Here is a 15,629-nt window from a genome sequence, read left to right as displayed (position 1 = left end):
ACATTTTTGCTGATTTATGCCACAGATCGGGGCCTTGGGGGTTTCTTCTCCAGTTTTCCTTTTGTTTCTTGTATCACTGGAAACAAAAAACACCAGGTTCCCCATAATATAATTTACTGGGCAAATACTGAAACTGGAGAACTGCTGGTTAACTCTCTCTTAACGGGCTTTCTCCTTTTCCACCCAGCACCTCACTGGCTACAAGAAGTAGAAACCTCTTCCTTTTGCAAAGGAGTTCCAAAGACACGTCCCTTAGTAAGCTCTGGTTGTTTCCGCACCTCCGAAGCCAAGGGGAAGCTTTTCCATTGATCAGAGCAGCATCAGGCCCATTCTCATTTGCAACACTGATCTGCTCTCAAATACAACTAAAAGACAAAAGTGTTAATAAGAACAACTGCTCAGAGATGCTGTCTTTAAAGAAAATATTGATGCTTATACAACTTTGGCAGCCAGCAGATGTCAATCTTAATTTTTTTTCTTCTTATTTTAAATATTTCCCTGGTTAAGTTACTATACATCAGAAAATTCTGCTAAGATAGCTGGAGCACTGACAGTTACAGGAAACGTATACGATATACTTATCAAACATTTCATCCAACATCATGTAAAGCTCATACATATTTATAGTTTTCATGCAAAATGTTATGCAACAACAATGTTATTTTGTGCTGACGTTGATATTTGAAAATGTTGCATATGTCAGACATAGCTAGACAAAAAAATGTGGACATTTTGAAATAAACGCTACCTCTAAATCTCTAAAACCTACCACATCGCGCTAGGTATTTCGTATAAAGCTGCACATGAGAACTAGCTTTCTACTACTACACAAGCAACTGCTAGGCTAGAAAACCACTGAATAAAAGGAAGGAAGACTATTACAGTACTTGGCGGCTGTTTGGCCATGCCTTTGAGCATATGATTTATCATGTTAGTCTGCGTTTGAGGAGATGATGGTGGCCCAGCCGGTGGCTTAGGCTTGGACGGACGGGCTGCTTGTGCGTGACGGAGGGAGACACCAAAAGTAAAGAGACATATGACTTCATAAACAGTGACAAAAAGATGGAAACTTCAAAAGGAACATAAGCAGAAATGATCGAATACAAATGGAATAAGCTGCTAGGTTTTTGCTTATCGGAACTCGAAGTATTACACCGTAACGACACCATTTGACAACACGTATTCTAGAAGTCAGCAGGTTCGAATAACCTACAGCATTGTGCAATCAGAAAGCTAAAAATTCAATGCAAGTATGAAAATGCGCTTCATGCGGCCACGTGAGGAAACTGAATTAGGGTAATTCAGTTAAAACTCTGGAATTTAGAAAAGGTGAACTAAAAAAGGTCACTTTAAGTCAGCGCCCCACTGCTTAGGTACACTTAGTAATAGAATAATGAGCCACAGGAATTAATTGCTTTGCAAATATCAATTACACATTTTAGAATTGAGCGTCACTGTTGGTTAAAGGGAGCTATAAAATATTCTTGTGCAATTTAAACATGTAAAAAAAAATCTGTCACTTAAAAATGTGTGGTTCCTGATCGTTTCCAGCTCATTTAATTATTTTCAACTTGGAATTCTAGTGGCTTTTATATTCTGGGTTGAATCATATATAAAAACTTGCCAGCTCTATCAAATATGTTACTTGCTATTCCAAATGTTAGAATACTGCAATCAGGACTTGACCCATCTGTCATATAGTTTACAATATCAGCATAGGAAAAATTCAAAGAAAATAGCCTTTCCTTTTACATACACTCAGAGAATAAATTACTTACTGTGAATATATTAACACAATAGTTTCTGTTCCATTTAATAACAGTTTTTAGCAGCATTGTGACTATTTTTAATATGTCATTTGCAAGGAATCTGGCATATTTATCTGGACATTCTACTGCCAAAAGTCCTTGCCATTTCGCTTCCATTTTCCAGCGGGGGAAAAAAAAAATCAGTTGGCTTGTACAACGTAGATTTCTGATTGCTTTTAATTCCCACAGAATTATAATACTTATCAAAGTATAATAAAGAATATTCAAGTAAACCATTAGTTAAAGAGTATGAGTTAGGTTGGTTCCCCTTTCCATACATAGAGATTGATATACATACGTACATAAACACACATACAAGGCGCACGTGCACGCACACACGCACACACATATTTTTAGTCTTTTAAGCTGTGTAATGATTTAATTCAGACTCTTAGATTCAAGCTACTGGCTTCTGGCTTTTGTTGTTGTTTTCTGATAACAGGAAAAGCGAATCTATTTGTTCATCTCTGGAGTCATCCTGATCCTTGTTCAATGTTTGCCAAGGGTGACTTTGTCCCCAGAAACAAACCTCTCAGCCTCAAGTGACAAAAATAACTGCTTTTTGGGCATTGGCCTAATGACTTTCACTCCAATTTAAAAAAATAAGCAAGAATTCAGTTTGGCTACTTACTGATGGCTCCTGAGCTCAACGTGTAGATGTAGGAAGAATATTTCACTGCCCATCGTTATGGAGGGCAGTTTGTGCCAAGGTCCCTGCGTGGGAAGGGACCGTGGGAAGAGGGGACCGCACATCTCCTCCCACCCACATCTGGCGACTGTACGGTGGGAACCCCTCGCCACCCAAGGGAGTCCGTCGGGCTCCAAAGTTGGGAGCGCCAAGGAGAGAGAGCTCCTCCTAAGAGCCTCAAAGCCAGGGGAAAATCGCATCCCGGAACCGCATCCCACCACGCCTCAGCGCTGCGACCCTCGAGCAGCCTTAAATGGGAGCCCAGCCCCTGCGTCGCCAACAGCTACCCGCCGAAAAGCGATTCCAGATTTTACGGACATCCACACCCCGTAGTGTCGAACAGGCCTGGCTGTGCAAGTGCCTTCTCTCCTAGGGAAAAGTCATTAGCAGAGAAGGAAGAGGAGGAGGCGGCAAGAGATGCAGCAGCACCGGGACTTCGCGAATCGCTAGTGCGGCGCGTAGAAAGCAGCTTGGAGGAGGCTCCGGCTGCGCAGCGCCCGGGGTGGCTTTCGCTCCTCTGGGAGGCTGCGAGGGATCCCCCAGCGCCTCACCCTGCTCCTGGCACCTCCCTGCCGCCCCCGGCCCTCGAAAACAAGTGTCCACAAGGGATTACAGCGGGTTAAGCAACAAATTCTTGATGTAATTCTGATCTGGCCCAGCCTGCACAAATATTCAGCGCTCTTGTTCTTTGAAATTTTTCAGACCCAAACCCGGGGCTCTCGCCCGATGGCTGCAAAACCACCAGGCGCCGAAGGAGAGGAGGAGCCCTCTCCCTTCCACGGGGCACTGAACGCCTCACGAGCCCCGACCCACACTTCTCTTTGTTGCCTCTTTATTGCAAGAAACTGTGAAAGATTGAGGTCTGGTTAAGGAAAGTGATTAATTTAATCCGCAAATTTAAATACAAGGGGGGCTGTTACTGCAATGCCCTGTCAGGCGCTGGAGTTTACGTGCTCCTCCGGGCCCAGGTCTCGGAGATGACACGTGAGGTCCCTTTCACGGGGTGTCTCAGCTCCTGCTCGGCGCGAGGGAGACGCGTAATGCTGGGTGGCTTTTACGGCACTTGCCAGCGATCGCTGCAGCGTGGGTGGCAGGTTTTGTTTCACTTTGCCTTTTCTTTCTTCCCTGTCCTTTTCCTCTCTAACCCCTCGCCACAGCCAGTTTAGCATCAGAAATGCTCTGGTATTCGTGGCTCACCTGTGTCAAACGGGTAAGATTTCAACACCTGCACCACTGAAATCCGAGGCAGGAGCAGATTCTTCCTTACTAACAACCTGACAAAGTGCTTTCCTGGATAAACTCCTGCCAACGGTTTTTATGCTTCTGCATGATACTTGCAAAGAAAATACTTGCAGAAACTAGAATTGCTTGGCAAATTCTGGGGTTGTGCTTGCAACAAGCTTCAGCCTGCAATGAGTATAACAGGTATATTTAAAAATCTGTGCTGTTTTGGGTAAGTATATTGTATACAATTCATTGTGTGCAACTCTTTAAGGAATGGAAGATCTTCAGACTACGTATTTCTCCCTCAGCAGCATGATTTCTGCTAGATGGGCTACTAACACATCAGCAACAGTGAGAATTACACTTGCAATAGAAGAGGATTATTGACTTTTCGTATTTTTTAAAAGCGTAGCCACTGACTCAATGATTTCCTTGTAATAATTAAAAACATACGACCCCTGCCAAAGGCTTTGGTATGCAAGTGCTATGTGTGCATTCATTTGCGAGCCAATCAGGAAAATGATAAAAAAGAGCTGCTGTTCTCAAGATAACTATAGAGAATAATGGAGTTAGCCTGAGGATGAGGCAAAGTAGCCTTTTACTGTATTCGTGAAACGAATTTGCATGTATCTGAAAGGGTTTTCAGTGATGATATAATCTTTTCTTTCAAAGTAAGATGTGTTATCTTAAAAGTCAGAAAAAGTAATGGAAATGTTTTTTTTTCAACTCAGAGACTCTAATTCAGCTCTCAAAACTCAACATACTGAAGAGAGAGCTGATCTCCTGGCTTTCTGATGATTATTCAGCCTAGTGAGGAATTTTTGCCTGTCTGAATTATATCTCATGCCTCAGGCAGCAAGTTGCTCTGCAGTTGGTAAGAGACTTGTATAAAGATAACGGCACAAAGCAGATCTTTGTGATTTCTGAAGCTCTTGTAATAACTTTGATTCTGCTTTAAACGCTGCCTTTGAAAGGGCAAGAGGCAATCCTGAAAGCTGCATAACTATTCTTCGTTAAACACAACCAAACGCCGTTTCAAGGAATGAAACAAATAAAGCAGCAGTTCAGCAGCACACAAATACAGGTTGTACACATGCCTGAGTTAACGTGCATGATTTATTAATGACTTCAGTCTCTACTCCCGCATGATGTTTTCATACATTTTGCATCAATGTTTATTTGGGGAATGTAATTTTATTTTCTTTTTAAGCTCTGTGGTTTGTGACAAATGCCGGGAGTGACTGCCTAGTGGCGGCTGGGCTGACAAATCACGCAGAGCCTGTCCTGGTCTCGGACCGGGTTAATCAACAGGCAGCTCAGCCCCCGATCCTTCGGCGCGCTCGCTAAGAGTTACGGATACGTGCACAGAGCCGCCCAGGCTGAGAAACAGGGAAGGTGAGTGACGTGAAGTGGGCATGGGGACCGTGACAAGGGCCAGTACGAACGCCTTGGAAAATACCACTGCTTCTTAACCACCGGCTGTATCACTCTAGGCAAAACCCGACCTCTCCTGCACCCGCTTCCTCGGCCCAGGACGCTTTCCACGCCTGCTGGGGCGAGCGCTACGTGTGAGATGCTCCACGGCCGGTGCCAGTGGAGGCTGACGCAGCCGAAGCCGCCGCGCTCGGTCCCTCTCCCGCGGGCGCACCCGGGTCCCCAGCCTGCCGCGGGCACCTGAGAGATGTTTGCCTCTGCACGGGCGCCGCGGCTGCCCCTCGCCACTGACCCTTGCACTGACCGGGTTTCGGCTTTGCACCCACCCCGGCACCACCAGCGGGTGCGTTCCCAAGGGAAGTCGGGCTCCCCTGCCAGCCTGGCGGGAGGGACAGATCTGGGGAGGACGGCGCACGCCAGCGATGCAGCGTGGTGAGATGCTGCGTCTCCAGAGCCCTGCTTCCCTGGCCAGGGGCTGGGGAGGCTGCGGGACAAGCAAAAACCTGGCATTTTTGGGTAGCCCAAGAGCAGCTGATTTCCCTTGGTGACAGAGCAATAGGACTTCAGCGGGTCCATCTGCTCTCCAGTTACTTTCCGCTTGCCGTCCATGCCCCGTTGCTCTGCGCTCCGGCACCACGCGGCGAGGTGAGAGGTGCCTCCATCCCCCCGTCTCCTCCCCTTCTCATCTCTGTGCATCAACTCAGCAATACCATGAGAAGCCTCTCTTTACAGAGGCCAAAACCAAATCACAATGTGAGAAATACTCGGTCTGAAAACTAAAAAAAAAAAAAAAATCTTATACTAAACACAATCAATTGCCAAACTGACAACTATCACCCTGGCTGGTACCAGCTCCAAAGCTGCCTGTACCCAACCCCAGCAGTGCAAAATGGCACTTGTGTTCAGGGGATCCCGCGGTGCCACGGCACTCCAACACAGCGCAGCACATTTCACAAATCCTATGCTTAAGGGATGGAGAAGTTATTCTTTTCTAAAGGAACGATGGATTCTCGACTTACATAAAGAAGCAGACGAACGCTTATTAAAAGATTGCACTTATTAATCTGAGGGTTAGTAGTTTTGTCTGATTAAAATTAAAACGAGTCATTCATCTTTAATTGTTTTAGCGTAATGTTCTGTTTAATGTTCTATTTCATATCAATATTTTTAAAGCGAGGCAAGAGACTAAATGCTTTGCAGGAGAAAGGACATCAAAGGGTGACATTTGTGTGTACAAGAAGTTGTTTTCAGTATCTTATTTTTATTCTTGCTTTTGGCAAAATAAATAAAAAATCAGGCCAAAACCCAGTCACTTTTGACTCCACTGAAGCTGAGGAACTGGTTTCAAGTTGAGTCCTGCTGACCTTGCCCGAAAATTTTTCATTTAAGATAATGGGAGATTTGTGGGCATGAAGCAGCGGAGTCACAGCTCCCTGCGTCCTTTCACTCGCTCCAAGCATCGAGAAGAAGCAGTTTTATTTTTAAACAAGCTGGGCCATAGAAACGTCCTTCTGAATTTCTGAACTCTAAGCACATGACGGGCTGCTGCCAGCAAGCGCGATGCTCCGTGCGTTTTTGATGTCGTGCTCGGTGAACAACAGCCTGCGCTCGCTTTAATCCTTCGCGGCTCATGGTAATAGCTGGGATTGTTCTGTTTGCTATTTGTTTATTTGCACCTCTCAGAGCCGTAAGGAAAAATTATCCTCCACTTTCTAAATATTTATTGCTATTCCAAATTAATTTTACTGTCATGAAACAGCTCTAGATCATGGGCCAAATTTGAGCTGCGGGGGCCTGGGGAAGCCAGGGCAGAACCTGGCCCAGCTTCTTGTACCGCTTTTAAAAGCAATTTCCCTTTGCAAACAGAGCTGAAATCAACTGATCCCTTTTTTCCCACTCCCCCTCACAGAACAGAACAATCTACTCACAAAAAGAAATGAACAGTTCAGTTTTCAAGGACTTTCAAACTAGGACTCTGGGATACAACAGAAACAAGAACAGGGGCTGCAGAGCTCTGCCATCCCTTCTGAAGAGACGGGCACTCGAGCTGAGCCTTTGCCTTGTTACATGGCACCACAGGTTATAAACAGGAGACAAACACGACTTCGGTCTGACTGGATCGTTTGTTACACATTAACAAAAAAATAGAAAAAAAAAATTAAAAACCCAGTCCTCTCATCAGGGCATAAAACAGAAGATATGAAAACCAAAAATGAACGTCAGTTTAGTTATAAATGTGCTCGCTAGGTGTGTTAAATTAATGGCCAAATCGCCAACATTTTTTCATCCCAAATGAGCTGCAATTCTTTTGTAAAACAAGAAACTTTCTCTTTACAAAGGCTAGATTCTCCTCTAAAACTGTCTCCTAAGAAGGAACTATATTTCTACAAGGTTTTTCTCATCTACCCTCTATTCTAAGGAAGGAGGAAAAGGAGATTATGTAGACAGCACAAATTAACTCCTTAAGTATTAATGCATCTCCATTTTCAGCCTGAAGGAGTACATATCTTAAGGAGCTACGAGAAAAGAAAACAAAATATAACTCAACAGTCCTAGCAATTTATAATGCATATACAATTGTTCACCTGCGTCCTTTTGATTCTCTATATGAAAGAGAGAAAGCAACAAGGAGAGAAAAGAGAGAAACAAGAACAGATATGCAGGATTAATGAGCAAGTGGACCGCACAGCCCCCCAGTTATGCGTGATATATGACATTTGAAAAGAAGAAAAGTCGCCCCGTCTCGCCCCCCGCCCCCCCAAGCACGGGGTTACCAAAAGAAGCTCCTTTCAGGGAGGTGAGAGAAAACGCTGCACAAACAGAAAACCAGAGAGGGCGAGCTCTGAGGACACAGAGGGGATCTCCAAGTGACAGCGGGGCTGGGGTGTCCCCTCCAGAGCTTGGTGCCAAGGAGCGAGTAAAAAAATCGAGGAGGAGAGCAAGTAAAGCGCATCCTTCCGCTCGAGAGCTAACGGACAGGAGACGTGTAAGGTCTGGCGTACAGAGAAAGGACAGCCTCATTCCATCTCATTTACGCAGCATTGGGTAAAGATCCGATACGCAGGCAAAGGGATGGCTTTTTCCAGTGTCCTTTATCTGACCTCTAGCTCACTTCTCCCCGATGTAGCTGCTACCTTTTGATTGTGTACCAGTGACAAGCACTTTACAAATTGGGGTTACACAGAAGCAAAGTAAAAATGCATTCAGGTCACGGACATAAAGAAGAACTGAAAAAACTTACAGACGATCTGAGTTTATCACAAACAGATGGGTTAATTGTCTAACCTGGTTTAGGCTGATAAAAAGTGACTGGACTTCTCACACTGGGTTTCACAGACAGAAGCAACAGACAAGCCAATGCTAAAAGACTTGAAGCAAGGAGAGTGAGTTGGTTTGGATCTGGACTTTCTTGAGGTAATGAAAACAGAAAGAGTGAGGACAGCATGGAGAGGAGGGTGGTAGGTACTCACGAATGGTTAAATCCATCACTTGAGAGGCCAAGCAGAAGACAGGATGCTCATACATTTCTCTCTTTTTCCCTATAAAAGAGGATTTGGGCATGCAAGAGGCTTAGGTCAGAGGTAAAGAGGTTATAGGCTATAGGTCAGAGGAAAACTTTATATCAGGTTAAAAGGAAAGTAGCCGTAGAGTACTTTGGGATACATACAGGATAAAAGGAAGAAAACAGAAAAAAAAAAAAGAAAAAAAAGGAGGGTTAAAATTGGAGATCTACTGGATTAACCATTCAGCATGCCCATGAGTCACAAGAGAGGCTGTGACCATGACTCTAGAGGTTTGCTCTGAACTGTTTGCAAGAATATAATGATCAAAACATCATGAATAGAGGGAAATAGAATTTCACTGGTTTAAGGCCCCGAGATACTAAGGATTTCAGCCTTCAGTATCTAAGGCTTTCACAGGTATTTCTTCATAAGCATAGCCTCAACCGCTGCCACTGATGTGTTCTGCGTTTCTGACAAAACTCTCTGAAACGCGTGGCTATTCCAATGTCAGCTTTCAAAAGCAAGATTTCAAAGCCATGTATGGCACGCAGGAACGCATGTCACCGAAGCAAATTTGTTATTTGCTCTTCTAAGGAAGTATTTGAACATGTAGTGGACTATGCTCATGAGAGAAAACCTGATGCATGCAGCTGGCGGATGTTGGGTTGTTCAAGTTAACAATCCCAGCATGCTTGGAAATTGGTGTTACAACCACTTTTATAGAGATAGTATCAAAAAGTGGCTGTGGCCAATCACGGATAAAGGAGGAGAAAAGCAGAAGAGAGCAGGTAGTGTGGAATGAACTATTTCTCTGAAAAGGTAGCTGGAAAAAAATAGGTTTGTTGCTTCAAAGTATTCCCAGACCTAAAAGTCTCAGTGCGAAAAAGAGGGCAGATAATTAACACAACCAAGAAGAATTGAGGCACAAAAGGAAAAGTACACACTAACTGTTCTACTTTGGAAATGAATGCATTTTTACTTACAGATCATAAAGTTTGTTTTTGCATAGATTTATCTGAAAGAAGAGAGCAAATCTTACCAACGAGTTAGTGATATTTACACAGAGAACCTAAGGGAACCAGCCCTGGGTAGAAGCATCCATCAACAGAAAAGCTGCTTTTGATTCTCAGTCCTTCTCCATCCTCGTCAAGTATATTTAAACATTGCATTTTACAGAATACACCAATTAAAATATCCTGTGAAGTTGAGTACTTCGATAAATTGCCTGATAATACAGTGCTTATGAAACCTTCGTTCCTTCTCTATTTTTGTCACTCATTACCAAGTCAAGAGTTGATAAACATCCTTTTAGTGCCCAATTCTTAAGTGTTTCTCACTGGATGCATAACAATGAATTCATTACCACTGGTACACAATTTGCATCGTTAGACAGAAAAAAAAATGGAAAAAGAGAGGACATGTCATGTACAGAACCTGGACAATTTGTCATATAATAACCCAATTTTTCATGTAAACAAGAACTAAGAACAAATCAGAAGGAGTTTTGGGGTTTTTTTTCCTCCTCTCAATATTGTCCTAGAGGCATACAACAATAACCTCAGCTGTGGGAAAGCTTCACATCACACCATGACAGAAACCCAAAGTCTAGAGCAGAACATACCATTCATTTGGAACATACAGGTTTAAGCAATTGGGAACTCAGATAAAGTTGCGTAGACGTTTCAAGTTGGGAATAGCGGCCAACAAGGTACCAACGTAAACTGATTAACATGTAAAGAATGACTGGATCGTAGAGCTTCAGCTAACACGTATCCTCCAGCAAGGTTTAAAATGTCTTTTTGATGGCTACATGTGTCTCTGGTCACTGGTTATTATTCTCCCATAACTTAAAAGGTCAATAATATCAGCTACGCCAGATTTAGAGTGACAAGAAAGAAATCTGATGCAAGTATGGGATCACTGATCAATGACTGCTATGCAAACTGCAGACAATGAAGCACTCCCAGAAAAAAGACATTTTAAATTGGCTACAAATGATTAACCATAGATTAAACAGTTTTTCAGCTTCTTATTTTTCATTTGTTTCCTGAACTCCACTGTCACAAGCAATTAGCTGCACTATACCTTCAGCTGCAAAGATGACATCCCAAGTATTTCTCAAATTGTTTTTTAAAACCACGAGTCTGAATACTACACCACTGGCCAAATGCACTAATGATCAAAAAAAGAAAAAAAAGCTACAGTTCCTTTTAACTGTTTCCTCTCTTTTCCAGAAAAAGACATGTTTTGCATAGCTTCCATTCTTAACTGCTTCCGAAGCCAACACCACAAAAATGATTCAAAATCACATCAGTTTTATTGGTAAGTGAATAAATAGCAAATGAGCTTCTTTTAAATAGCCCCCAGCCACAGTTGCCACCTAGAAACATAACAAAATTGTAATTTCATAAAGAAAGAGCCTTACCTTCAATTTTGGCATACTCTGATAGTCGAGTATAATTGACTAGAGCTGCTTGCTCCAAGCATTTACGGATGACTGTTTTTACCTCCTCTTGAGGGACCGGAGTAACTATGTCTTTCATCAGAACCTTGACACAAGAAAATCTGATTTGTTGTGGCATCAGGCACACAGAATTGCTTTTCTCCAAGCCCAGCACATACAACCATTCCTACACTAGCGCTACGTGGCTCCTGGGGTATGTGTACAATATGCAGGACCCACTACAAGGTCACCTTGGCCAGCTTGAGACGCGGGACCTACCCCTGCCGTATTATTCCCCTTCTGTATCTATACCCAATGGCATACCCTGAAATCTGTGCTTCTGACTTTTTAGGGCATGACATTAAGATCTATCACAACTTGCCCAGTGCCAGGCAATGTCACGCCCTTCCCAGGCTCTGCTGATTGACCTGGGTTTACATCTGGGCTTGGCCGTGCTGCGGGTTAGCAGAGGTGAGAAGGATGTCGGAGCGGCAAGAAGGCTGAAGTAGGGATGGGGAGGATGATGGTGAGCAGGTTTCATATGTCCGGGAGGAACAAGTCTGCCTTGAGGTGGGGATTTCACCGGGCAGCAGCCAGGCATCGCTTACAAGGGTCTGCGGCATAGGTGCTTGCCAGCGAGATCCTCCACCCTTAACCACCAACACAGACGCGGGCTGCGCTGCCTTTAGGGCCAGGCTACACACCCGCCTCCGGGCTGAAGCAGGAGAGATAACAACCCCGCCGAAACCCCCACATTTCAACATTAGCTATCATTAATTACATGTCCTGTGCAAAACCAACAGTTCCTCAAGCTCTTCTAGATGGAAAGATACATGAATACAGGTAGTTTTAACTAGTCTCTGTTATTCTTACGCTTACCCTTTCCAGCAGCGACAGAGTAGCTTTTAGTGCACCTTCTGGACGGCCAAATGGAAAGCAGTACCTAGAAAAACCACATCACGTTAACGTCAGACCAGGTGCATGTGAACAAGCCTTTCCAAAGCTATAAACATGCTTTCCTAAATATGGCCAAGCAACCCTCTAGTCCCTCTGCCCGGAATGAGCAATCTTTCTGTGGGTAACTTTCCGAAAGGGTTTGATTGCGTGGCCACTAAGACAGCAAAACAGAACACGGGGTAGTAATAAGCTGATGGTTTTAGCAGCTTATTAAATCTGGGTGTCACCTGGAGAGTTTTTAGATCTCCTAGGAGAGAGTTAAATATCATCTTCTTGTAAAAAATTGGAAAAAAAAAAAAAAGAAGCCCCTCTAGAAAGGATCTTTACTTCCAGCCGGAGACCTGGCGATGCACCAGGCTGTGGGTAACCGGCTGAACCAGCCACCGTCCCCCTCCAGGGGCTCCCGCAGGGACTCTGCGCGCGGATGCGCGTCGCCCGTCTGCGTGCAGACGTGCACCACCCGCCCAGGACGCGGCTGGCGCGCAGGGACGATTCCTCCCTTTTTGTGGAGGCTATGTCCATCCTTTCTGTGCTGGGACATCCCTGCGGCAAGCCCTGCCTGTCTGAATACTGGGGAGAAGGGAAAATAAATGGGTAATAACTGGGCAGAGGGGAACAGAGAAATAGGAGGATAAGGGATTTTTTTTGTCGTTAAATTTTAGGAAAACCGCCCAGCATTACCATGCCTATGGAGCAAGATGGTTTGAAATATCTTTTAAAGGTTATGTATCTAAAATCACTCTCCAGCTACAAGCATGCTACAGTGCAGGCGTCACTGCCCTGTGTAGGTCTGCGCCACTTACGCAAAATTCCCGTATGCATTCAAAACCTGCCTTTTGGCTTTGCTGCTTATAGGAGGGAGTTGGGAGGAAATCACTCCTCTCGCATTCAGCTCTGGGCTCTCTGCCTTTACCTAAAATGCGTGATCTGATTCTCCAGAAGCAAACGAAGCCGCTCCTTGATCTCTTCGAAACGCTCTTTCTCGTCTACGGTCACGGTTCCTATCCCGTCAGGCCTGGGGGAGAAATGCCAGGGATGACTCGGGCTCCACCTCGGCACCCTGGTAACTCGTCCCCACAGCACAGGGCACGCTGCCCTTTCGGGAAGGGACGGCACCAACTACGAGACCCGGGACAGGATGTGCCACGCCGAGACACGGGTGGTCACGGCAGCAGGACTGCTGAGGCATCAAAAAAACCCAAATAAAGAAATACCCTCTCTCAGAGGGATAATCTGGATGTGGACACCTCCCTCCCCCTTTATTTTTCCTGTGATCGAGGAGTCTGAAAAAGCAGAATCTCCTTTTAAGTATACGTATACGACAGGGAACACAATGCCAGCTCTCACTGCAGGATCGGGCCCGTTGCTGGCAAAACAGGGGCTTGATTTCTGCAGAAAAATTCAGCTGCCAATTTAACACAATTCACAGTATAAAAGAATATCGACAACAGGTGCATGTGCAAACAGAATATAAAATTCTGCACCGCTTCATAACCGCTGAATCGCCCCATTGTACTGATTTCTTGAAGTGAACCGTCTTCAATATATTCTGCCAAAATGAGCCTAGAGAGCGACATGCATTTCGTGTTTGAAAAAGCAATGCCTTTTCAGCCATTTATTTTTAAATTATGAAAATTAACACATTGATACAATTTATCAAAGGTTTTCTCAGACTATTTGCAGAGTCTTGTGTTTCAGGAGTGCACAGGAGAGCCTTGTGAGACACCCAGGTCCTGCTGCCTTGGGGTCTTTCTCATCTTCCACGGAGCACAGTGTGCAGGCAAACCCTGCCCAAGCTCTCCCGGGGCTGGAGGATGCAGCGGTCCCTGCGCTCTTCCACCCCGTACCTCTGCCGACGCCAACCCACCCGAAAGCCGAAAGCAGCAATCCCCTCCTTCTCCCCCACACCCACATGGCAAAAGACGCCGTGCAGCAGCATCCCGGGCGAGAGGAGGGAGCGAATCTAATCCATGCGCCCAAGGAATCGGCCGGGCAGACAATCAACGGCACCGCTCCCCGTTGCCGGCAAGCAAAGTCTACGGATTTGTGTACTCCTGGGCAACTCTGCTGGCACAGGCGCTCTTTAGGTAATGTAAGACGTCTTAAAATTGAACAAATGTTCTTACTTAAAGGCCTCCTCCAGTGTTCAGCTTAAGCTGCATAAATCCGCAGTACTAGACTGGTTTGGCTATACAAAAGACTTGGCAAGGGATTACAAAGCTTCTAATGAACCTCCTGTCAGGGGTTAATTGGTTAGCTTTATTTTCCTCTTAAAGAATCAAAGGCCCTAAACTTAAAAAAAAAAAAAAAAAGCTATAAAAAATTAAAAGCTATAAAGTCTGTATAATCACTTCTTGACCCTGCATTTAGTAAGCTCTCGATATCATAAATACAAACTCTGATATTCCAACACAGGTGAATAAACCATTAAAACATTTCAGAAGAGGAACTAGCAAAACTTACATGATATTTACTGCAAAATTTTAAAGCTAAATATACATTAAATAAAACTTGCAGCATGGACTCGAATACCAGGGAATGTATTTAAATTTAAACAGCATTTAATCAGAAATCTTTACTTGATTATTTGCCAAATTCAGTTGTGTATTAAGGAAAAAAAAAGGAAAAAAGATTTAGGCTGAAACTTGGATAAAATGTCTCAGCTGGGGAACACATTTCATAAACAGTTTTGGAAGTATGGATCTGGTCTCATTAGTACCTAATTAGGACTAGTTATTTTGAAGAAATGAGCAAGCTACAAGAAAACCAAATTAGATACCGAGGAAAAATTAATGACTGAACATGCTTAATATATTTTTATTCCAAAGTTCCATAAAATATTTAACATTCAGAGAGAGATGTTCATGCCTTTTGCAATGCTGTGCACCTCACAGCGCCTGCTTTGCTCCCAAGCAGGAGAGCAGATAATTCAAGGCAGACTGCGATAAATGCCGTACATTAAGGGGCAGGGTTGAAGCCCTCACTTGACTTTTGGCATTTGGTTCCCCCCCTTGTACCCATAACAGCTCACGGAGTGTCACTAGGTTAATTCTATCAGCGCTGACAAAACGAGGTAGGAAAAGCTGCCTGCCCTGGCTGCGATGTGCTGATGGACTGGAAATGGTCTGAAAGTTATGTTACCCTTTGCTGGGTCAATAACCTCAACCGGCGAGATTTAATGGCAGGATCCGACAGCTTAATTGGGTTGCAGACCCTTCACATGAATCGAAGTTTCTCACTGTATTCAAAGGGCTTTGGTTTTGCCAGAACCGGTCATTTAGAGCTCAACATGTAGTGACTCGTGTTGGACACCCAAAACAGGCTGATGTGACAGCATCAGTCATGTCCCAGATGGGCAGTGGCGAATCTGGAAGGATCGCTTTGAAAACACTGATCCACACGAAGACGAAGAGTTGGCTCTGGAGAGCAAACCTCTGGCCAATGTGGCTCTCGCCCAACTCACAACGCCCCAAGGGATGCCAACCCAACCACCGAGGCACGCGTCGACCACGTAGGTTCAACCTCTGGTCACCCCCTGGTCTTTGCCTTTCTTGGGGTCTTTGTGAGCCAGG

General features: G+C 44.5%; 1 protein-coding gene across 8 annotated transcripts in view; it reads right to left on the bottom strand.

The window, feature by feature from the left end:
- Positions 1 to 15,629, bottom strand: part of CADPS (calcium dependent secretion activator) — a gene marked incomplete at its 3' end in the record, with an annotated part of 218,948 nt that overhangs the window by 57,679 nt on the left and 145,640 nt on the right. For 2 of the 8 annotated variants that reach the window (XM_082004652.1, XM_082004653.1), the window contains exons 14-18: positions 12,971 to 13,072; positions 11,980 to 12,043; positions 11,083 to 11,206; positions 8,625 to 8,693; positions 7,740 to 7,757 (exon numbers count right to left, since the gene is read on the bottom strand). In XM_082004652.1, the coding sequence (XP_081860778.1) occupies positions 7,740 to 7,757; positions 8,625 to 8,693; positions 11,083 to 11,206; positions 11,980 to 12,043; positions 12,971 to 13,072 (377 nt within the window). Of the gene's footprint in view, positions 1 to 887; positions 993 to 7,739; positions 7,758 to 8,624; positions 8,694 to 11,082; positions 11,207 to 11,979; positions 12,044 to 12,970; positions 13,073 to 15,629 lie in introns of all 8 variants that reach the window. The other 6 variants (XM_082004655.1, XM_082004657.1, XM_082004650.1 and 3 more) reach the window with 5 other exon arrangements.

The sequence above is a fragment of the Phaethon aethereus genome (genome assembly GCF_964289735.1).
Source record: "Phaethon aethereus genome assembly, chromosome: 11".
NCBI classification, from domain to species: Eukaryota; Metazoa; Chordata; class Aves; order Phaethontiformes; family Phaethontidae; genus Phaethon; species Phaethon aethereus.
This window is presented reverse-complemented; position numbering and strand designations above follow the sequence as displayed.